Here is a 23,519-nt window from a genome sequence, read left to right on the forward strand (position 1 = left end):
TTAGCGTCGAGGTTTTGCGGAAAGTGTTTATTTGAATGTTTCCTTTTTCGTGATGGTGTTCTGATTTGTAGCAGAATTTAATGCCAGATCAGTGTCTGTGCTCTCCAAATTTGCGTGAAACATTTTTACGGATAACTAGAGTACGGAATAATGTACAGATCTGAGACTTGAACAAGTAACGGTAGTTTATATAGTAGTCTTCTACAATCTGTAATATTCTTGATTTTTTTTACTCAATAGTTTTGGTTTTATTTTTCGCGGCATGACAGTGAAAACCACCTATAGGATGTGATGGTACAGGTATTCTTAGCCTGCCTGCCTACCTTAACATTATGTTTTGATGAGAGGGATGAGAGGACTTAACGTAATGAAAGCACAGCTGCGTTTAGGCATGAAGCCAAGACTACTCAACGACTGTCTGTTACTCTTATGGGATGTTTAACATTGTTTTAGTCAGAAACACATTCATATTCACGGATCATGTCCGTCAGCTTGTCTATCAGAATTTTCTTTTTTTCTTTTGATTTTACAGGAATCCCAAAGTGGCTACAAGTGGCTTTCAGCATGACCACATTGAATTTTTGAAGCGTGTTGCTGTAGTAACATTCACAGAAGTCATACGTGTCGTAGCAGATGGGATGGGAGACGTTGATTTCTCTGTTAACCTGGTCTACCAGGTTAACAGGTATTTTCCTGGAGGCATTGGACATCTTTCTCGTCATCCGGCGTCATTTTGGGAAGGGTGCGCCTTTCGCCCAGTTCTTTCTCCTAGTGTAAACCGTGCCGTAAGGTGTTCTTTAACCTTCGGCGAAAATCTAACGTTGCTCCTCGGTTTGCTTAGGGCCCATCCTCAGATCTGCACGTTATTCCGTACTCTAGTTATCCGTCAAAAATTGTCCAGAGTATTAAAAATGTCAGGATAAGGCGATTTTTTTTAAGAAAACGTGGCAGCTTTCTGGCGGCCGTCTAAAGTCTTGTGTGGCGTGAAACTCCGAAATTCAAAATGCTATATCTTACAGACGGCGAATGATATTTATTTATTTATTTATTTATTTATTTATTTATTTATTTATTTATTTATTCATATGGGAGGCGCGGTGGCCTATTTGTTAGCGCGCCGGCCGGACTCCAGATCGAACTGTCCGGGTTCGATCCCTGGCCAGGGTTACTGTGTTGTACTATTCTTGAGTAAGACACTTTACTCTCATAGCGCCTCTACCCACCCAGCTGTATAAATAGGTACCGGCAAAATAATGCTGGGAGGGCCGGGGGGGGGGGGGTGGGGAACTGCGATGGACTAGAATTCCATCCAGGAGGGAGTAGAAATATTCCTAGCCGCTTAATGCTATCGAAACCGGGATAAGCTGTGACAGTATGGGCCATTTGGCACGAGGCTTCGTGTATGTTTATTTATTTATAGGATTGATTTCTTTAAAACTCGAAATTGCTTTCCAAATTTTGATTTTAAAAAAATATGGTAACATTTAGACGTGGTTGTTGGCACAGGCGAGCAGCGGTCTCCCCATTTATGCGGACCTCTGCGGAAACAGCATCACACAGTATCGATTGTCGAGATGTACACTGTAAATGGTGTTGTTTCTTCGGAATTTAAGACCTCAAATCGCGGCTATGTTCTCTAAATACCAGTCTCGGAGGGTCTTTTGTCTGATTCTCGAAGAAATACGGCTCTGAAACGGTGTTTAATGGGGTATTTAGTGCGAAATATAGCCTTGGATTCGGGCTTTCGCTCGCTAACAAGGGACTCGATAGATGCCGTGGTGCTCAAGTTTTGAAGGCAATACCTACCAATTTGCTGGAGTTATTATGAGATTTAGCAATCTGGGGATTGTTAACCGTCTAACGTTGGACATAAGCCGAGATGAGAAGCAGGTAGGCTGTATGTGTGTCAAAATCTGCTCGAGAGAAGTCGATTTTAATATAGGCGAAAAATCGAAAATGCTGGTACATGTGCTGATAAAAACGGTCATAATTTTTGAAATATTGAAAACGTACATGGGATTTTGCACATATTTGTAGATAAACGACTACTCTTGTCGGCTGGATAGGCTAGAAGTATTAGGTTGGTCCCAAAATTTAAAAAATAGCCTCTAAATCGAAGCCAATTTACAGCCTTTGCTCAAAGGCGATTAGTAGTGGTCATAATACGCTCGATTTTGCCTTTTCAGGATAATCGAGAGGCAAATTGTGACTGTCTTGTAAAACTAGAAAGGTTTATGAGCAAGTTGATATAAAATTTGCGACTAGATGATGCGAAATAAATATTTTACAGTGTTACGTAAAGTGCATATTTTTCAATTTTCGAGACGTTGTGACCGGCGCCGACAAGGGAAAATATTTTATGGCTCCTAACGCGGCCAGAATATCATTTCAAACCAAACCATATCTGTTTTAGTTCTTGCCTTGGTAATGTCTTTTAGTTGACAGAGTTTCAGGCAAAATTATTTTTTAAGCGAAATTGAGTGGGTGCTTTTAAGAAAGACGCCCTCTTAAGATGGAATGCGCCAGGACTTCTAGTAGTTATTGGACAAAATTATGTACCAAAATTATTCACACCTGATTGCAAGCTTTTGTGTTACTGCTTCAAATATCTTATCAAAAGAAATCTTTTCTAACAACACGAAACATCGAAAACCAATTTTGAAGTTCCACTGAATTCCACTGAATCGCTTAAAAGACGTGAGCTTTTGCCTATAGCTTGTGAACTTTGAATTTCATTTTCTCAGACTCTGATAAGAAATTGTTGTACCAACATTATTTACACCTTCTTGCAAAATTTTGTGTTACAGCTTGAATTCAAATATCTTATCAAAAGAAATCTTTTTTAACAACACCAAACATCGAAAACAAATTTCGAAATTCACTGAATTCCACTGAATCGCTTAAAGACGATTTAACAAAATGACTATACGTGATATTTTGCCTATAGCGCGTGAACTTTAAAATTTTTATTTTCTCACATCCTGATAAGAAATTGTTGTTGATGTTATCACGGATAATTTCTTACATCTTTACCTTTTATTGAGGCCGGGTAGGAAATAACGCAATAGGATTTAAATTATTCTAATACTCAATTTTTGTCCAGCTTAAATAAATATTACTCGACTTCCTGGTGGATTTCGTCTTAAACTGAAAGCGACTGAGAGCATTTGCGAATTATAAGCCTCGGTCTCCAAACCTTTTTCTAGTACGGGGATGGGTTTTGAAGTAACATGTTGAGCTTGAAAAAAGTTTTTCTTTTTTCTCTCTTTTTAACCAGAAGTTATACTGACAGCAGAAGTCATTGGTATTGGTTGGAACAAAACAAAACAAAATATTTAATAAATGAATAAAAAAACGTACGTCTGTATTAAAATTTTCAGAGCAGAAAATAGCCGCGTTTGAACTCGTACGTTTTTAGTGTGACGTTGTCAGTTTTGTTAGCAATTGTCAGCAAAGTTGTCTGCAAAGGATAACTCGCTCGCTCGCGAACTTCGCTCTACTTTGAGATATAAAGAGAAATATATTTCATAAATTGCAACATTTCACTTACAGAAGGAAGCACTAGATAAAGTGTTTACAACAATACAGCTAGAAAAAGGGACCTATTGCTATAACCATTGGAAACAATGCTCTCTGGCAATAACGAGGTCCAATTGCTAAAACAAAACACCCGCAGAATGCTAAGTAGACACGTGGGCTGCCTATAGCTGTGAGGAAGGATTGTAAAGGATAAATATTTTTCAGTATTCTAACGTATACTACGCGTGTTTGAAACGTAGTTTTAATTTAGCCTGCTACATGTACATTTATCGTGAGCTACAAATAATCTTTCTTTGCGTGCTTGGGGACTTAAGTTTATGCCTGCTTATAACGTATTTTGTAAGGCTGTCTTGCATCTAAGCAATATCACATTAAAGTATGGGATAAAATTTCATTGTCATAAAAATTGATACTTCAACGAAACACACACATATGTTTCTACGTATTGGTTGAGTCCGTTACTGAATGCCACAACGGCAAGGCGCTGGCTCAGACTCGAGTAAGTTGGAATCTTGACTGCTGGCGCAAGGTAAGGTTCAGTGATTTAAAACCGAGCTAAATACTTTTTCAAAGTTGTAAGCGCATAGCAGTAGTTGCAACTACCTTTTTTGCTTTTTTAAATACTCGAAAACAAACCATTCATCCCACTTGCACGACAAAATCAACCTTTGCTACGCGGCCAAAATAAACAAACTTTTCATACGATCAAATTACGACATCATACGATAAAAAAAATACATTTTGGGTTTATTTACTGTCGTTGTTCTGCCATTGTGAATGTTTTCAACATAGACAGTGTTTACGAAAAAGAAATCATTTTCCCTTTTTTATTTTCTGAAAATTTGTATAAATGCTGGCCAGCATGTTGCCTCAATTTGTCAAAAAGGTAATTTCGAATAGAACTCCAATTACGTTGTTTCTTGGTCCGTTCAAAGAAAATTGTAACTTCAAAGAAATCGGAATGAAACTTAGGTTTAAAAATGTAGTTCCCACGTTTCCTATTTCTACTCTCCAGCTAGTTTACAAGTATCACACACACAAAAAAATAAAAATAATATAAAACGGCTAAAAATTCCATAATCCCTTTCATACCCGGTCATTTTTCAATTATTCCTTGACGACCAGTACGGGGCTACTATTCTATTATTCCTTGACAATGCGAGCAGGGCTATCATTTTAATAATTCCCAAAAGGGGCCGTTCCTTTTTCAACAGAGGGAGAGCACTCTTTCGAAAAAAAAAATCACTTTTAAAAAGTGATGTTTTTAATCGAAAATAAAGGATAAACTATGAGACCTTCGAAGTTCTTTTTTGGATTCCGCTGGACTGTGTGTCAAAAAATTTACCAGTTGTCAAACATTGTGTCAATTGTCTACTTTAAGCCTATTAACATTCTTTTGACGGTAATACAAGCCCTGGTTTATCAGTTGTCACTTGACATTGATCATTTTGACCACCGATTATCAGAAAGCATTTTTATTGCTGGAGGCTAAGATAAGGGCGCTTGATTTTGATGCGAATACGTGGACTACAGGTATATTCCTTTCGACAAATTACGTTGTCTTCCGCAGTTGAGGACGCTATTATAAAATGAAAGAGTACTCCTCAGAAACAAATGGTTTCCATCACATTTTTTAACCCATGCAACTCATTTGAAAATTTTCAGTGTTTCAGTGTTTTGCCGACCATGGACGTTCAATACTACCTCACTGGCTTGATATTTCTTCTTCTTGTAGGTAAGAAAATATTATCAAATGTCACGAGTTACGAACGTACCGTGTGTTATAGTAGAAAAAGCGTAACAAAAACTTACAACTTATATGCTTATAAGCTATATCAATACAACTATAGCTGATTGATATACGTTTTTCTTTTTTCGCAGTGGATGGAAATTCGCAAGGTAAAAAAAGAGTTCTTGTTGTGGTGTATGTATGCTATTAATGAGACTTTGTTTGACACACAGTCCAGGGCCGTAACTGGCAAGAGGCAAGACGAGGCACTTGCCTCGTCATGAGTTTTACTCAAATTTAAAAACAAAATAGGTTTTGTTGGGAAAATAATCCCCAGTTGAACAAGATTGATTTTTCTCAAGAATTACCTCATGAAAAATGTCTCTGAAAGAGTTTCAGTGCTTTATTTCTGGAGGGATGCCCCCTGAGCAAGATCATGCCTCCGATTGCGCTCTCTCCTCGCACCTCGTGCTTCGCGCTCGAACTCCCTTTTTCTTTCCCCTTAAACCCCGCCCGTTTTCCCCCCCCTTTTTTTTTTATTTTTTTTTTTTTTTTTTTTTTTTTTTTTTCCTTTTCCAAAAAAAACCCTTTTTTTTTTTAAGTTACTACGGATGCAAAGATTGGAGTATTCTTTTTCAGATGGAGCTGTTGATGGTGGTTACTCCGACTGGAGCGAGTTCTCCGAATGTAACGTCTCTTGTGGAGGCGGTCTGAAGATTCGTAAACGCTCCTGTAATAGTCCTGAACCAAGGAACGGAGGAAGGGATTGCAGTGGCCTGGGACCAGACATGGAAACAGAAGCATGCAACTCATTTCCATGCCGTACGTTCAGTTTGTCGTGCTCTTGTTTATGCTTTTTATCTTATTCAATATTCATATTTTGTTGGATTTCAATTTCATAACATTCTATAAAACGCAAAAAACGGTACTACAGCAGAGCATGCATTTAGGGGTCCTCTATGATTTTGTACTTTTATGCAAAAATTAAATTGACATTTAAACAAAATATTTGCTGCGTATATTTCCGAAAATTTGTCTTTTCGCAGCCGATGTAGCAATGGCGATCAACTTTTGATGATTTTTTTTCTACATTTTAGCTGTACATGGTGGTTATTCCGAATGGTCAAATTTCACGAAGTGCAGTGTAACCTGCGGCGGAGGGTTCCAGAGCCGTACACGAACTTGCACCAATCCCTTGCCTTGTTGTGGCGGGAAAAACTGTGACGATTTAGGGCCAAGTGTAGAAACACAGAAGTGTGGCACATGCGATTGTGGTACTGAAATAGTTATTTTGTTTCTCAGAGTAGTTTCAACTTTACTTGTTACTTTACAATCGAACTAGTGGAAGGAAGTCGTCCATGCCTTATGTCATGTTTATTAAAACAGTGGGAAAAAATTAAAACCGCATTTTTGCTACCTCTCTGATTGACATCAAAGACTGCTTTGCTTTCCTGCATTTGGCAGCTACTTTATTTGTAAGTAATCCAAGGTGTTACCGACACAGTCAAAGCCACAGACTACACATGTGCGTTTTCTTTTTTGTCTAAGATTTACTTCCTTTTTGATCACATGACTTTTGCAGCCTAAAAAATCAGTCAGAGATTTTAGCATAGGCGGTTTTTTGCCTTATAAACACCAAACCACAGGAGAGCGACGAAGCAGCAGATTTTCATGAAATGTAATAACAAAGAATACCTTGCACGACGGTCTCAATGGGGTTAGCCGTTAGGCGTAAAAATTGGAACATTTTAACCGTTAGCCGTAAAATATGTTTTTCAATAATGGAAATTAATTTTTAACTTTTTAAAACAATGAAAATTAACTTTTAACTTATGTTAACCGTTATTGAAATAAATTAACCGTTAGCCGTAAAAAGGTTAGAATTGTAACCGTTAAGCGTAAAAGTCCGCCCCCCCCCCCCCATTGAGACCCTCTTGTACATATGGTGGTGGTTGGCTCACACGATTATTTTCGTCTTCTTCTATGCACTTTCAGTTTTGTTCCATTTGTCTTGACATATTTGGGTTGTGCTTCAATCTTAACTGTCTTATTCAAAGACAAATCCTCTTTAATTCTAGTGACTGACGGTGAATGGAGTGAGTGGTGCCCGTTTACCCCCTGCAGCGCCTCGTGTGGTGGTGGGGTGCGGCACCGGACTAGAACATGCACCAATCCTCCTCCACAAGGCGGAGGCCAAGACTGTCAAGGTCCGGATTCTGAGTCACAGAAGTGTAATACACAGCCTTGCGGTAAGTATAAACAAATCTAAATACCTGGGCTTTTAACGCGCGGTTAGGTTGATTCCACTTAGATGACACCTAATTCAAATACTTTTTAATTCATTTTATTCAATTTTCTGCATTCCGTTGTTTTAAAACAGGTTTCCAGTCAGAGCGTGTCAGAGGCTTTAGAACTTCCTATTCAAAACAACAACTACAATAAGATGGCCTAGGGGATGGCACACGAAAACTGTTGATTAGAATGCTATAGCTTTTGAATTGGAGTTTGCAAAATAATTCTCATTTGAAATGCTCTGTGTAAAATCTTGAAGGTGGAGGTAAATGTACTGAATGGTCTGAGTGGTCTGACTGCAGTGTAACATGTGGAACTGGCGCACAAAAACGCACAAGAGACTGTACCGGAGCGAATACCTTGGGTCCTGAAACTGAGAATAAAGAATGCAGCCTGACACCATGCCGTAAGTTTTGTCCTAAAGTTGATATTTGAATAGCTGGGACTCTTGCGGGTATCTTTTCAGAGTTATCACCGCCATATCTGTTTCTAACAAAGAATAAGTATGGCGTATCGGTAAACAGTACACCTCACACTTTGCAAGAATAATTAAATGTTGTTTAAAACAAAATTTTTCTTAAAAGTTATAATTGTGAAGCGCTTTGAGCTTTGTAAATGCGCTATACATGCAGAACCGTTATCATTCTTCATTCAAAAGGAATGAAACATCAGTTACTATTTTTTATAACCAACAAAAAATCATATCACGACGTCATTTTGTTCCCTCAAATGGCTTAAAGAGCCCTTGCCTTCCACTCAGGTTTGAAATGATTTTTATGATCTCTAACACAGCATTAAGAGAAAAAAGGTTTACGTTAAATAATAACAAGGCTCTTTGGGCTGATCTAACACTAACGATGCTAGTCCATCGCTGGGTATCTCTAAGATGAACAAGCAGTCCCATGCAAAAGGAGTAGAAATACTCCTAGTCACCTCATGCTACTGAAACCGGGATAAGCTCCGGCCTGATGGGCCACCAGGCTCGAACACAAACCTTATCTTACCAACCGACGTGCTTATTTTCTACTTTGTCAGCGATCGACGGTAACTACACGGAATGGACTGAGTGGACTGATTGTAGTGTAACTTGTGGAGGAGATTTCCAATCACGATCAAGAAGTTGCACCAATCCCCCTCCACAGTACGGTGGAAAGAACTGTGATGAACTGGGATCCGCCAGACAGGCACAAGAATGTAACCCAGATCCTTGCCGTGAGTTATTTTTTGAAGTCAATTGAACTTAAAGGGGCTAGGTTATGGTGTTCTAGGTAATTCTATTTATTTTCGTTAATTATGAGCTCAAAAGTTTATATTGACAGAGCAAAAGTCTTTTATTGGCAAAACCAAGGCCACATAACAAACAAGACTCACTCCACTGTGGTTGCCTCGGTAGCTCAGTGGTTAGAGCACCTTCCATGAGATCGGGGTGTCGTGGGTTTGAATCCCGCTCGGGGCATTTGATTTTTCCCCGACATTTGTTCTGTTTAATATATAAGTAGGCATATCAGAGTTTACCTCTCCGATGGTAACATTTGTTCGAAATATGCCGTATTACGTACAAACAAGGATGATTTTTGAGCATTGTGAATGACACTTTCATACAAATTGAGATAAAATTTTAGCTATAAATGCCCCTTTTTGGTCTTTTTGTGTTTCTTTTGATTTATTCTACAGTTTTAAGCCGTTATTGTGATATTTCAGTTAATTCTATGAACAGTTGGTTAGTGCCGAAATTTGCTTAAAAATTGCGTGACATAGCCCTTTTTAAAAGGCAAAAATACTACTCAGAATAGTAATAAACTAACAATGATATTATAAACAGAGAAGGACAACTCTGTACTTAATTAGGTGACTTGTTAATTTGCTAAATATTTTTACAGCGATCGACGGTAACTATACCCAGTGGACTGGGTGGTCTGACTGCAGTGCAACTTGTGGAGGAGGTTCCCAAAAACGATCAAGAAATTGCACCAATCCCTCTCCGCAGTACGGGGGAAAGAACTGCGATATACTGGGGCCAGCTGGTGAAACACAAGAGTGCAACCCAGATCCTTGCCGTGAGTTTATTATAGAAAAAAGACAAATTTATGCACTTCAAAAGAAATGTGAAAATGCATTTTGCTTCAAATTGTTGTTTTGACTAGACTTTGTCGAAATTCTAAGGGCCTGTTTACATGGGGGAGAGTGGCTCGGCTGACCGAGTTACCCGGATAGTAGGAATGAAACATAGCCCGCCTTAGCTTTACATGCAGAATTCATAGTCCTTCTACCCGAGATGCGACAGCGTCATTGAAGCGTTTCACGGCGTGGGAAAACCGCGTACCGTAATGATTCGATTTAGCGCCCTCCTTCGAATAAGCGCCCCCTTCCGAATAAGCGCCCCCATTCGAATGTGTTTTTGTAAATAAGCGCCCCTATTCCAATAAGCGCCCCCATTCTTATGAGAACCCCTATTCGAGGAACTCGAAGAAGTGCCCATATTATGGATAACTGCCCCACCTGAAGTCATTGACGTCAACTAGAGAAACTCCTGGCCGGTCACCGTACAGTTCATGTATATATTTACTGCTAAAATGAACAATTATTTTAAAAGTAACTGAACTTTTAACAATTTCTAACTGTTACAGTTTCTGTTATTGTTAGATGCATTTGGTTGTTTCTCAGAATAGTTAAATAAGCGCCCTGTCCCGAATAAGCGCCCTGTCTCCAATAAGCGCCCTCCCTTGAGGTGCCAAAAGTAAATAAGCGCCCCGGGCGCTAAATCGAATCATTACGGTAGCTCCAAATTATTAAAGAAAATATGACTTTTTACTGAATAATCAGGACTGGCGGTTTTCAAGCCTATTTTACTTTGATGTGTAAGCTCTTAGAAATTTACTTCGACCATTTTTGGGGTACTTCAGTTGATATTCAACAGTCTTTGGCCGTAAAATTGAAATTAAATCTGATGTTTCGTGAATTAGGAGAATCATTTCTACGAAAATTTCGAATTTATTAGCTGTTGCTTAAAGAAATATTTTCCACCCTACAGAGAAAACTAATTTGATCTAATTTTTGTTAAATAGCACTGTTTGGGTCCATAGTCCTCACGCCACAAAACTTCGTATGATTTATAGCATTGTGATTAGTTGAGTTATTGTGAGAAGTGTTTCAGTGAATGTTTGCAAGTTTTATTTTGAAATGATCGCTATTTATAGTAAAAGTGAATTCCAGACATTTTTTATTGATTTTGGAAGGACATATTGGTGCCTCTTTGCCGGGCACCATCATGGGGTGTCCGTACTGAGCTCTATAAATTTAACAATAATTTTAACTTAATATATCAAACACAATAGACAATGTTTCATCGGGATTCTTATTGTTTGCTGTTATTTTGCTAAGCTGACTAACATAAATTGGTGTTTCGGCAGCAATGAACGGAAACTACACAGAATGGACTGAGTGGTCTGATTGCAGTGTAACTTGTGGAGGAGATTTCCAAACACGGTCAAGAAGTTGCACTAACCCCCCTCCAGAGTACGGTGGAAAAAACTGCGATGAGCTGGGACCAGCTTTTGAAACACAAGATTGCAACCCAGATCCTTGCCGTGAGTTATTGCAGTTTTGGTTTATATTGTTGAATGCTTAAATAGACGCTTAAATCATCTTCTCTGTTTTTTTTTTTGTCTCGTTTTAAAACAAGCATGAAATTCATAAATCGTTAATTTTCATTTTGTTTTTAACTTTGATAGCAATCGACGGTAACTTCACAGAATGGACTGAGTGGTCTGATTGCAGTGCAACTTGTGGAGGAGGTTCCCAAACACGGTCAAGAAATTGCACCAACCCCCCTCCACAATACGGTGGAAAAAACTGCGATGAACTGGGACCAGCTGATCAAAAGCAAAACTGCAACCCAGATCCTTGCCGTGAGTTTTTTTTACCGTGGGTAGAAAGGCAATAACGGCGAATTTATGAAATGTGAAAATACCTTTTTTCTTAAAAATCCTTCGTTTCTTAAGTAGCATTTCGGATTTTTCACGCCACACAGGTAGATGGTTGCCAGCAGGCTGTCATGTATGTAAAAAAAAAAAATTCCTGTGATTTTTACCCATGTGAGTCACGTAGTTTTTAGAAAAACCTTTTCCTGTGATTTTTACCCATGTGAAAAGTGTTTTTGTAAATGTTTGTTAGTTAGCAAGGGTAATTTTGTGCGGCCACTGATATTTTGTGTCCCTGAAAATTTGTGTACTGTGAAACATTAATTTTGACGAATAACTCGAGAACGGAATATCCATGACGTCGGTGGGCGGTGAAACGGGCATACAAGCTCTCTGCTACAGCCTTGATGCGGAGAGGGACTGGTACTAGTCCGCTTTTCTGCTCTTGACTCGCTGTTTGGCTAAGGAAAATGGCGGCTGACAGCTGAAGGCAAGTTCAAATTTATTGCTTTATATCACGAAATCGATGTAATGCATAGACTAATTCAATATCTGGCACTGTTCTAAGGGATACACAGACAATATCTAGCCCGTAGTTCATATTAGATCTTCTTCGTGTTTGTGTTTTTTCTCTTGTAATATAAATGTAGTGTCGAAAACAGGCAGTCGAGAAATCCCGTGCAAATCTCATATCTTAGCATACCAGTCAAAAGAAAATGATAATAAACGCCTAAAATACCTATTGAAAGACACTTTTATTCGTTTATTTCGTGTATGCAAATTTATGGAATGATCTTTTATGATCCTTAACGTTTTTTAGTTGTCTGAAGTGACAGCTTCACAACGGCGATCGAAAGATCTCATAATGATACGAACGTTAACATAAAGGTTGTCAACAACATCGAGGGATCTCGCGATTTTGAAATAGATTTAGCGATTTTGAAACAGATATATGTACCAATATTTTGCATAAGAATTTCTGAAGTGATTGATCGTAATAAATAAAGGTTTAGAATGCAAACTTCCAAGTTGACATGCCAGAACTTTAGCATGATCGAGTGGATAGGTTTGAAATTTTCACAGGACCTTGTTAAAAGCGCCCTGTTCACAGGTTTGAAAAATTTGGAATCTGTACATGTGTAAACCTGTGAAATGCATGTATTTCATAGGTAGATAGAAACGGCTTCACTTTTGCTTGTTGACCGTTCAAAGAGGATAAAATGTTTCCCATAATAATTGCACTCTCAATATTACAGTCGCTGTCCGCTATCCGCGACAACTCGTTTTCCTCCACATATTCAAACCTCACATCTTCACCCTCCATTTCCTCAGATGCTTCTGTTAATGATTTATCGTAAAAATCTTCTGTTACGTCTATGGGGGTATTTTTTATCGACATCGACGTCCGCCATATTGGTCAGGGAAATGGAAAACCCTCAAAAATTTATAACTGGTACCCAGGCTTCTGCATCAAGGCTTATCCGCTCGAACCTGCTCGTTTCGACGCCCTCCATCCTAACGCCCTGGGAATATCCCACAGCCCTGAGACTCGGACAAGTAGATTATCTCTAAACTTTCTCTAAAATTTAAAATTTTTAATTGTTTCACTCAATGGTTTTTGTTTTACTTAATTCTGGCACGACAGCAAGCTTTCCTTTATTTGTATTTTTCTAAGTTGATTGACATAAAGTTGTGTTTCGGCAGCAATCGACGGAAACTACACCGCATGGACTGAGTGGTCAGACTGCAGTGTCACTTGTGGAGGAGGTTCCCAAACACGATCAAGAAGTTGCACCAACCCCCCTCCACAGAACGGCGGAAAGAACTGCGATGAACTGGGACCTGGCGATCAGACCCAAGAGTGCAACCCAGATCCTTGCCGTGAGTTTTTGAAGTTTTTGTTCATATTGTTGAATGCTTAAATAGAAACCAGCTTCCCTTTTTCTGTCTCGTGTTTTACAAGCGTGAAATTCATAAATCATTGTTCGTCACATTCGTTTTTAACTTTGACAGCGATCGATGGTAATTACACCGCATGGACGGAATGGTCTGACTGCAGTGCAACTTGTGGAGGAGGTTCCCAAACACGGTCAAGAAGTTGCACCAACCCACCTCCACAGAACGGCGGAAAGAACTGCGTTGAACTGGGACCGGCTGATCAGAAGGAAGAATGCAACCCAGATCCTTGCCGTGAGTTTCCACTTCGTTTCATTCCATACTTGAAACAATTTAGCATTTTTTTTAAACAACGATTATCGTTAAAAGAAAAATTATAATCATTTGATCATTTATAGCTCAAGAACGGAGAAAGGGGTTAGGGTTTGGGGGGGGGGGGGGGTATTATTGTGGCTTTGCGAAAATCAAAGATACGTCTACATATATCTTTATATCAACAGTTTCTTGCAAGGATGTCGCCCTCTAAAAATATTTTTGAAATAAAATTGCATAAACAACGTTCGTTATTGAAAGAAAAATCCAGGCAAACCGTGTTGAGTTCGCGAAAGAAAATTTAGGCATACAACTTGGCCAACTGTAAACCCTAGAACTACCAGAGTAATTGCCGTCCGTTACGTTCGAATTAAGCCCAGGCCAAAGGGCCCAAAGCGCTACTTTTGATTGTCCATTACTAGCGGGTAGTTACTCGAACTGATGACGCGTGACACGGTTAAATTTAGCAAATGTTGGGACACTTTTCAACTTCAGGGCAAACCAATAATAGTGTCAATCACAGTGGGATCGATGGTAAAATATGCAGTCAGCTAGTCAGAGGAAATGAAGACACACAGTTTTATGACAAAGACAATGGTAACAGATAGACTAAAGACGGGACAGTTTATAGCCCAAAAGTTTATGAGATGACTATGTAAATGAAAGACATATATATTCTCAAGTTCCAGTTACTTGATTGTAAGTTAATTTAAACAATGAATGAGCTGTGCATTAACTCTTAATCGGGAGGTGTTCTAAAAAGAGTACCATATCCTTTAAAGTTTACCTTCCCCCTCCCCCCTGTGTAAAGGCTGAAAAAGCATATCTCTCATGATAATGATGGTGTTGCTGCTGGTGGTGATGATGATGATGATGATGATGATGATGATGATGATGATGATGAAGATGATTATGATGATGATGGTGATGATGCATAAATACATACATGCATGCATGCATGGAAGGATTGGTTAATTGATTGATGGATGGACGGATGGAATGATTGATTGAAGCCGAAAGTTGTTTGTGACTGACGTTTCGGAAACCTGAGCAAAGTCAGCTTTATAGGCAAATGATGTTATTGGCTTGACTTTGAAAACGGTGATCGGCTCAGTTATCTTTTTATTTGAAGTAAAGGATCGTTCGCGAAATCAGAGTGGTTTGCAAGGTATTGCTAACTAGCTACAGGCCCAGGGGGGGGGGGGGGAGGGGGGTACTCCGGCTTGTAAATGACGGGGATGATCGAAGGATTTTTTTGGGTTTGAAATTTTCGATTCCGGGATTTTTTTGGGTTGGAAGATTTGACAAGTAGTTTTTTGGGTGACTTGATTCAAATAGGGGATTTTTTTTGGTATTGAAAACAAAATTAAGTGCCTTGTCGTATTTATGGTATGACGAATAACCAAACTCGAGCATGATTGCCCCTCCTGAGGATTTAGGGGTAATTAGGCAAGAGATTTTTGGGGGGGTTATTTTTGGTCCAGGGATTTTTTTGGGTAATGTCAGAGGACTTGGGGATTTTTTTGGGTCCTAAGTTTTGCCTTCATTCGATCATCCCCGTCATTTACAAGTCGGAGTACCCCCCCCCCCCCCCTGGGGCTACAGGTATCGGTACAGAAGTGTTTATTATTTGTAGGTTTATCAGATTGATTGATTGAGTTGTGCTTATTAAATATAATAATTTTAATTTCTTAGTTCCACCTTGCTCGATTGGCTTTGATATTGGTGTAGTAGTCGACACATCCAAGAGCGTCAAGAAATCCAACTTGAAGAAGGTGTTTGCGTTCCTTATTGATCTTGTGGAAACGTTTGAGCCGGGACCCGACAAAGATCACTTTGGTCTGGTGACATTCAATCGACGAGCCTTTACAAAATTCACGTTTGCAGATAAAACCCTTTACAGCGTAGAGGCACTGGAGAGCAAAATTGGTAACATACCATTAACCTTAGATTTTCAAACGCGGACTGACTTGGCTATGATAGCGGCTAGAGATTCTTTGTTCTCACTGAGCGGAGGAGACAGACCAAATAACCCAAACATCATGATTATGCTGACTGATGGGAAACCTACCAAGATGCATGAAGATTTTGCGGTGTTTACAGCTCGCTTCCATAATGATCCTGAGGTATTGAGCAAATCAAGGCAGTGCGTATTGAAGTTTAAGCGACTTTTTTCCAAACCTTTTGTATGAACGAATGTGCTTTTTGTTTAAAGATGCTGAATACAGTGTGTATAACATTCAAATAGAGAAGGACTGAAAACGTGGTTACTAGGAGATTTACAGGTTCACTTAACACGCAAACACAAATAGAAAAGCGCACAAACAAACGAACAAACAAACTAAGAAACAAACACAAGAACTAAGTTACAAACTACTGAATCATGGAAGAACTAAGACATCGGCCACTCATCAGGTCTGAGATAATAAACCCTGTAGTATACAAACACAAATTCTTAATATTATGGTCATTTTCCAGTTTGAAGTGGCTACGGGAGCTTCATACTGACAAAGGTGTAATAGCGCTGTTCTATTCCTACTCACTTATTGGCAGGTGTCGGATTGGCATATCATAGCAGTGGGCATTGGGAGTGGTATTAACCAGGAAACCTTGCGCGAGATAGCTGGTAAAAATGGAGATGTTATCATCGTCGAAAACTTTGACCTGCTAGTCAACCAGCTGGTGGAAATTAAGCACAAAATGTGTGGTAAGTCATCAAGTCACACAAATAGCTCACTGGCCCGTAACCATGGTATCTTCGCGACTTAAGGGAACATAATAAAGAGTCAGAGGTGCAATAAGGCGATAATAAACTTAGGACGCTTTCCATTAGACAGAACTGGCCGGCCAGACCGGTATATTAGAGAACAGAATTTCGTTGTTAGTCTGATTTGCCCTACCAAATCAGTCAATGTGTAAATATTATACATGGTTATGGCCCGGGATTTGTGGGAAAATCTCGTGGAAAAGGTCATTTTTACATTCAAAACTATCTGCCCGGCCGGCCAGTTCTGATAAATGTATATGGAAAGCGCCCTTACAAATGAATAGTTCGAGGACCCTTGTTAGGAAGTTTTGATTTACCGCCACTCGCAATTTATAGGCATACATTGGCACTTCAGTGGTTGCTTATAATATGGGTGGTTGCTAAAAGTTCGTGCTCACGATAGTCAATCAGTTATTTATCTTCGCTTAACAAGCAAAACTAATTTTGTGAGTTAGAACTGAAATAAAATTAAAGAGGCAATACCACAAAAACAAAGATATATAGTTGTTATTAATATTGTTGTTATTAATATAATTATATAGTTGTTATTAATATTGTTGTTATTAATATAATTATATAGTTGTTATTTATATTGTTGTTATTAATATAATTATAAACGAATGACATGTTTTTGCATTTCACTGTACTCACTTTTACTGATTTCTTTTTTCTTTTTTTTTTCAAGCTGCACAATGACAAGTTGGTTACAAGAAGAACAAAGAACGACTTTGTTTGCTCTAAGAAGGAAACTGGGCTGGGGAAATGGACTGGGGTAATCAGACAGGAATATAACTTGCGGCAGGAAACGTGACTGTTTACAGTTTTCTGTATTGATTTCCCGCTTCTCATCGTAAATGTATAAATAAAGTCTTGAACACCTGGTGGTAAAATTGGGCAAGGTGTAACACAATAATTATAGTAACCACGGAACAGAAAAAAAATTGAGGTACAATTAAAATGGAAATATAATAAGGCGTGTGGTGTTTGTTATTTCTCGAATGAGTTTGGCTTCAAGCATTTTGAAAAGATATAGGAATGTCTAATCGAAGTTATAAATGCACTCAACAGTTGTACTCTTTAGGGCCGGCCACGGTACGTTACCAAATTGGTTAAAAAACTTTGCATGGCGTCTCGGCTTGGGGCCCTGACTACGAAAAAGATGTTTTTAAGATTTTTATCTTTTCTACTTTATATCAACATTGCCAGTTTAGATCGGCTCAAAGGCTAACAAATATGGATTGCAAAGGTATACCTGCCAAATTTTTTCAAGGCAAAGATGTGGACTTATTATCCCCTGGGAATGCCGGGAATGATGCTGAAACTTCCAGTAGCTTTTCATTCATCTCTTGCAGAAACTATGTGTCCATAATTTTTGACTTGGTCTGGCCAAAAATCGTCATTTTTGTTTGACATTTTCGTTTATATTTCCTTCTAAGAAAATGGTAACATTCAAGATGGCAGCATAACGTCATAGCCAACAGATTTATTTTGTAGACAAAGCAGTCTAAGCTAAGGGCTTTCTACTTCGTGTAAATAAATTTTGCTGCGCATTAACAGAATGAAAACCTTGGGGTTCCATCCATCCCCCCCCCCCCCCCACCCAGTACTACGGTGAGGATATGAATTTGCCTGTACGTCTGAGGGTTAAAATAACCTAAACATCCACTTCGTTGTAAGGACTCCAAATCATGATTACATGCAAAACTTCAATCAAATCAGCGAGGTATTGTGACCGCGACATTTTGATCGTTCATTCGTTCTATTAATACTCACTGATTACTGTTTGTCTATCTTATGGAGAATTATAAATTGTTCCTCGTACCTTTTAAAACTTTTGATTTTCCAGATAGGACACAGCCCAGACTTAATTTTCAAAAGAACATTTATTTTTTTTGTCCAATATTTTCCCATTAAATTGTTATTTCCCAACAAATCAGCTAAATAATACATGCTTGACTAGGCAACAATTATTTTCATAAATAGCTCCGAGACGAAGTTGACAAGGGATCATTCGATCAATGACGTCGATGTTAAAAATGTTGAGGTCCAATAAATAGTAATGCCCGATTCCCTCTATGGCGCATCCCTGCAGGGAATCGTGGTAGATGTGTTAATCGTTGCTAGGTCTTGCGCGTGGTTCGATGAACACAATTACCAAGATTCCCTGCAGGCTTGCGCCATAGAGGGAATGGGGCATTGACTGCTGTTACTTAACAATTATTCTTCTATAACGACTCGTATCCAACAAGGGCGAATAGAATAATTGTTTTATTAAATTCTTCTTTAAGTTTGAATCGACTGGACATTTTATTTTGATGTAAACGAAGTGATAGTGAGGAGGCGGGAAAATTTGTGGTGCGGTGTTCACTTCTTGAGTTTAATGAAACACACGAGCGATCAAGAGTTTTCTTCTCAAGGTTTTAATCGAACAATCTCCCCTAAAGTTGTCTATACATCCTGGAAATTGTGACAACTGAGTTAAGATTTACATTTAAAAGCTAAACGTTCTGTGCAAGTCGAACGAAGCAAGTGTCTACATTGTACGGCTCCACGGCTGTCATCAATTCTCCTATATTATTTAAGCTTAATGCGAAAATGAACTCAAAGTGGAACTGGTTTATTGAAGTATAAAAGGACAAGACCAAGATTGAAAGATAACAAACTTTACAGAAGTGCTGAGCCACTGAATGAAACTGTTTCAGTTTGCCGTTCTCTCGTAAATGATTTGCTCCTTTTCTACTTCGTTCACTCGCTCTTGTTGTGCGTTTTAATACAAGTATTATTATAAATTAAACTTTTCTCATCAATCCTTCTGTTTTGTGTAGATAAGTTTACTATGGCATTTCTGTAGTTTTTGTAGGCACCACTGATTATTTCATGTTCATAAAGCTCGCCAAATTTGCTGTTTTCAACCATTTTTCTGATGGAACTGTCGCTTCCCGCAGACAATTTTTACGCTGAGCGGCACTTGCCGCACTCATTTCCCATAAAATTATAAGGTCAAACATAGGTATATGAGCTGATAACCGGGATTCAGTGAACCAATCAGAAAACTAGAAATGCAATATCCGAGGTTGAGGATTTAATAATCACTGATATTAGTAAAGGATACGCCAAGTAAAGGGGGCCGTGAATTTACGCCTTACACTTCCAGCGGTCTCACGATCGGCTTCTTGAGCAGTTCTCTGTTAAATCCTAGTGCACATGCCTTAATATCAACCAAATTCAAAGTGGAATAGGTTGGATTTACCGAAATCGGTATTGTCGTGTTCGGTTTCCAAGTATTCCTCTTCAAGTCATAGCTTTCAATGAGAAACGCATATAAAGGATTGTGAGATTCATTGTAATGGATTCCACCCACGACATACAGTGTTCCTTCAAAGCAGACCATGCTGCCACGCGCTCGAGGATTATTCAAACTTGCTATAAAGTGCCATTCGTTTGTAAGTGAGTTGTACACTTCACACTTTTCTGTGGCCAGAATGTTTGAATAATTGGCTTTTCAAAACCAATCCTGCCGCCGGCAATGAAAATCTTTCCACGCGCGGCTACACCACAAGCAAACCACCTAGTCTGTTGTATGTTTGCTATCTTCTCCCATTTCTTTTCAGTGATGTTAAATCTACCAGCGGTTTGCATGGCTTTCGATGGGAAATTCTCAGAGCTCATCCCACCAATAAGATACAGATAATTGTCCATGCCGACAGAACAAACTCCATAAGTTCCGCTGTCTCCATCAAATACAAATGATGAAACCAATTTCCAAGAATTTGATTTAATGTCGTATTTAATTAGTTCGCTTTTCGCATACTGTCTGATTTTGGGGACCCCACAATGTTCAACAACTGCCGATACATTTCTCCTCTCACGACTGTTAGAAGTGTTGGGAACGTGGCTTCTAATTCACTTATTTCTGGGTTCAATTGCAACGATAACCGTAAATCAAGAAAAGGATATTTATTTTGCAAAAATAAATGGTTTTATGTAGCTTGTTTCGTAAGTATTTACCAGCTTACCGTTAAATTCCCTCCTACTATCACTTCCGGTTACATTTTCGCGGGCTTTTAGGTTATGAAGGCGCGGTTACATCGCCTTTACGCTTATGGCGTTCACGAGTGAAGAAAAGTTTCCCCTCCCTCCGCTCCCTGTGTTCTGTTGTTATTGGTTTGGGTTGGCGGATTCTCCCTCACCTTTGCTGGGATAATACTTTAAGGTTTCCATATTTTAAGCTTTCGATCCTTGATATAAAAAATAAACGGCCACACCCGTGGCCAAAATCTGCCAAATGGTAGTCTTGCCTTTTATTATCCCAGCAAACAGAGCTTTGCATAAGCAACACATACATACTTGTCTATATGCATGACATCTAATCTAGGAGGAACAGGATACATAAAGGATCATACTGTTTAACATCACATACATTGCGATGATATGAGACGTACAGCTTTCCTTGAAATGGTGAAAAACTGTCATATGGACCAATATACCTCCCCCCTGGCTGTCGATACCAATTTTTATGAACGGGATCATAACACAAAGCTAGCCTCTCGCCGACATAAACGACAAGGTGAGTGGGCTTCCAATTTCTAGTTAACAGTGGTGAAGCCCCATTCGTATAATGATAAATACGTTTAAAAGCGTCGTTCACAAGCCTCAAACAGCGGGGACTTTCTTTCACAAGTTTATTGGTCACGACATTTGTTTTTAAATAGTCACGCGTTACAAAAGCCAGCCGCACGTGACGAAATAACTCCACAAAATTCCCTTTCCGTTCGCCTTTGTCTTCTTTTATCCATTTAAGTATGATTTCGAAGACCTCATCCTCTGAAGAAACGACCATCTTATCACATGAAATCCACTGCTCCACTTGTTGGCTTTCTAAGTTAAGAAATTCTTCCGATTTCGCCACAAGGGCAAAGTTTGACAAGATAAATTCCCTGGCGTTGCCCACGAGTTCATCACATTGGTATTTCTCAGCGAAATAATAAATTGAAAAACAGTTGGAGATTGTTAAGTTCTCCTTTAAGAATCTCCCTGCAAAGATTTTCAGGTTTGGACGAAACAAATAATCTGCTGCCTCGATCAGGTCTTTTGCATTCATTTGAGTTACCTCTGTTTTGCCAGACTGCATGAATTCGAGAATGTTTCTCATAACAGTTTCAGTTATGTGCTCCAAGCGAATGATTCCTTCTTTATTTTCTCTCATGTCGTTGCCGAGAAGTGCAGAAAAGAAAGGACTTGCCGCTGAAAGCATGTTCCTACTCGCCCTGATCTGTCTTCTGTCTTTGAACAACATAGTTACTTCCCTTGAATCATTTTCCACTTTTGGCTGCATCAGTTCTTGTCGATTCATCATCTTCCCACGGAAAAAGAATATTTTGTTCAGTTTCTTGACATTGCCAGAAATTTCCAACCTCGTGAGAATACGCGTAAATTTTGAAGGCAATTCAGCAGAAATGTGCTTCGTTTGAATGTGCGAGCCGAAAACGCGAAAATATTTCTTAACCCTCTTACGTCAATCGTTTTTCGAGACGTGTAGAAAGAAATGGACTTGCTGCCAAAAGCATGTTTCTACTCGCCCTGACCACTTTTCCATATTTAAACACCAACGTTATGATATCATAGTTCTCTCTAGTTCTCTCTCTCTTTAAGGGTTCTTGTTTGTTTTGTTCAGGATTTCGGCTTGTATCGAAATTTTCAAACTCGTCGGACCTGAGTTTGTTAGCTTTTGCAAGTCTAAACAGGAAATTGTTCTCAAGACACTGACGTCATCTACTCTATAGCAACCGCTCGATGGAATATTTTTCAGATGAACCGAATTTAAAATTGTAAGGAAAAAAACTTCCATATTTTATCTGTGGAAATTTAGGCTTTCTCAGGTCAGAGTGTGAATTTTCGAGGGCGTGATTTCACGTGGCTACTGAACATACATGTAATAATTATAACTTTTTTTAAGCAGCCGTGTATCCAATATCAGTCGTGAGCCACAAAAAATGAAGGCCGGATATCTAGTTTTTGTTGAAGCAATTAACAATAACCTTGCCTCAAGCTGTCAAGTCAGCGATGCGTAGGCATATCACGTATTGTCCGATTGATTTTAGCTGAACGTACGAAGGGAGTAATAGATTGACACAATATGGCAATATGTTCAGACGATGATCAATCTACCGGTCTTTGTAAACTTTCATATTTCTTACGGGTTTCTTCTGGATTTGTCATTTCTGTAATGTACAGATAGATGTTGTTGGAAATATTCTTGGCACGCGGGCCTTTAGTTGTGACTATTCTACTCAGCTGCAAAATTTTTAATACTTTATCCCATTCATGCACGCATAACAGATATTTGTCGAGTTGCCATTTTTTGGCAACGAAGCGTCTAGAGGCTTTAAGTTTATTTTAGAAACAAGTACTCCACTGTCTGAAGTCTCTTAAGATAAAAAAACACTTCATCTTAATAGCTCATTTAAATATTGGCACGTTGAGAGCACATTTGGCCTGCGTGAAGACTTCTTCTCAGTTATCTTTCTACGCCGGTCCCTTTTCCGACGGTTATTAAAGGACATAGGAAATGCCTACGTATACACTCAGGCTAAGAACACATGGGGTAGCTACAGAAAAAGGACAAGTTAAGACGGATTCCGCTGAAAGTTCGAGCAATGAGTGCGAAAATTAAGTACCAAAAATCTACTCATTGCACGGCAACATTTTGTATACTATTTAAAAGATCTCATCGAAATCCATTTGTCTTAGTGACCCCGCAATTAAATTCTAAAGCATTCTCAAGAAAATTGAAGTCAATCCATTTTTCTCTCGCGGGGTCAGCTTGAGTGCTAAATTTTTGGCAGGTTTTTGTTAGTTGTACTAAAACTGTTGCCATGCTAAGAGGTCTTTTTGGTAACTTTATTTTTGCCTGTATTGCTCGAAAATTGTGCGGAAACCATCTTAATATGTTAGGCACAACTTTGTAATGGCATTATGTAAACAAAGGATACAAATTGATGAATATGGGTAAAATTATAAACAATCCTAATTTTCGTTAAATCCACTTATGCTGATATGATGC

At 38.9% G+C, this 23,519-nt stretch overlaps 3 protein-coding genes across 3 annotated transcripts in view; 2 read left to right on the top strand and 1 right to left on the bottom strand.

The window, feature by feature from the left end:
• The window catches only part of LOC144661647 (lysophosphatidic acid receptor 3-like), a 668,415-nt gene that overhangs the window by 311,664 nt on the left and 333,232 nt on the right, over positions 1 to 23,519 (top strand). The window lies entirely within an intron of this gene.
• Positions 3,956 to 17,424, top strand: LOC144661631 (coadhesin-like). Its single transcript, XM_078522436.1, has 16 exons — positions 3,956 to 4,069; positions 5,206 to 5,275; positions 5,422 to 5,439; positions 5,909 to 6,091; positions 6,367 to 6,543; positions 7,348 to 7,518; positions 7,821 to 7,967; positions 8,597 to 8,773; positions 9,442 to 9,618; positions 10,972 to 11,148; positions 11,293 to 11,469; positions 13,186 to 13,362; positions 13,495 to 13,671; positions 15,385 to 15,815; positions 16,243 to 16,396; positions 17,142 to 17,424. Exons 2-16 carry the CDS (start codon positions 5,227 to 5,229, stop codon positions 17,150 to 17,152), a joined length of 2,403 nt encoding a protein of 800 aa, XP_078378562.1. The 5' UTR covers positions 3,956 to 4,069; positions 5,206 to 5,226; the 3' UTR covers positions 17,153 to 17,424.
• LOC144659163 (kelch-like protein 2) lies at positions 20,823 to 21,812 on the bottom strand. The gene has a single exon (XM_078519603.1). The coding sequence runs from the start codon at positions 21,810 to 21,812 to the stop codon at positions 20,823 to 20,825; it is 990 nt and encodes a 329-aa protein (XP_078375729.1).

This window comes from Oculina patagonica, chromosome 7 (genome assembly GCF_052425735.1).
Source record: "Oculina patagonica isolate OP01 chromosome 7, crgOcupat, whole genome shotgun sequence".
Classification (NCBI taxonomy): Eukaryota; Metazoa; Cnidaria; class Anthozoa; order Scleractinia; family Oculinidae; genus Oculina; species Oculina patagonica.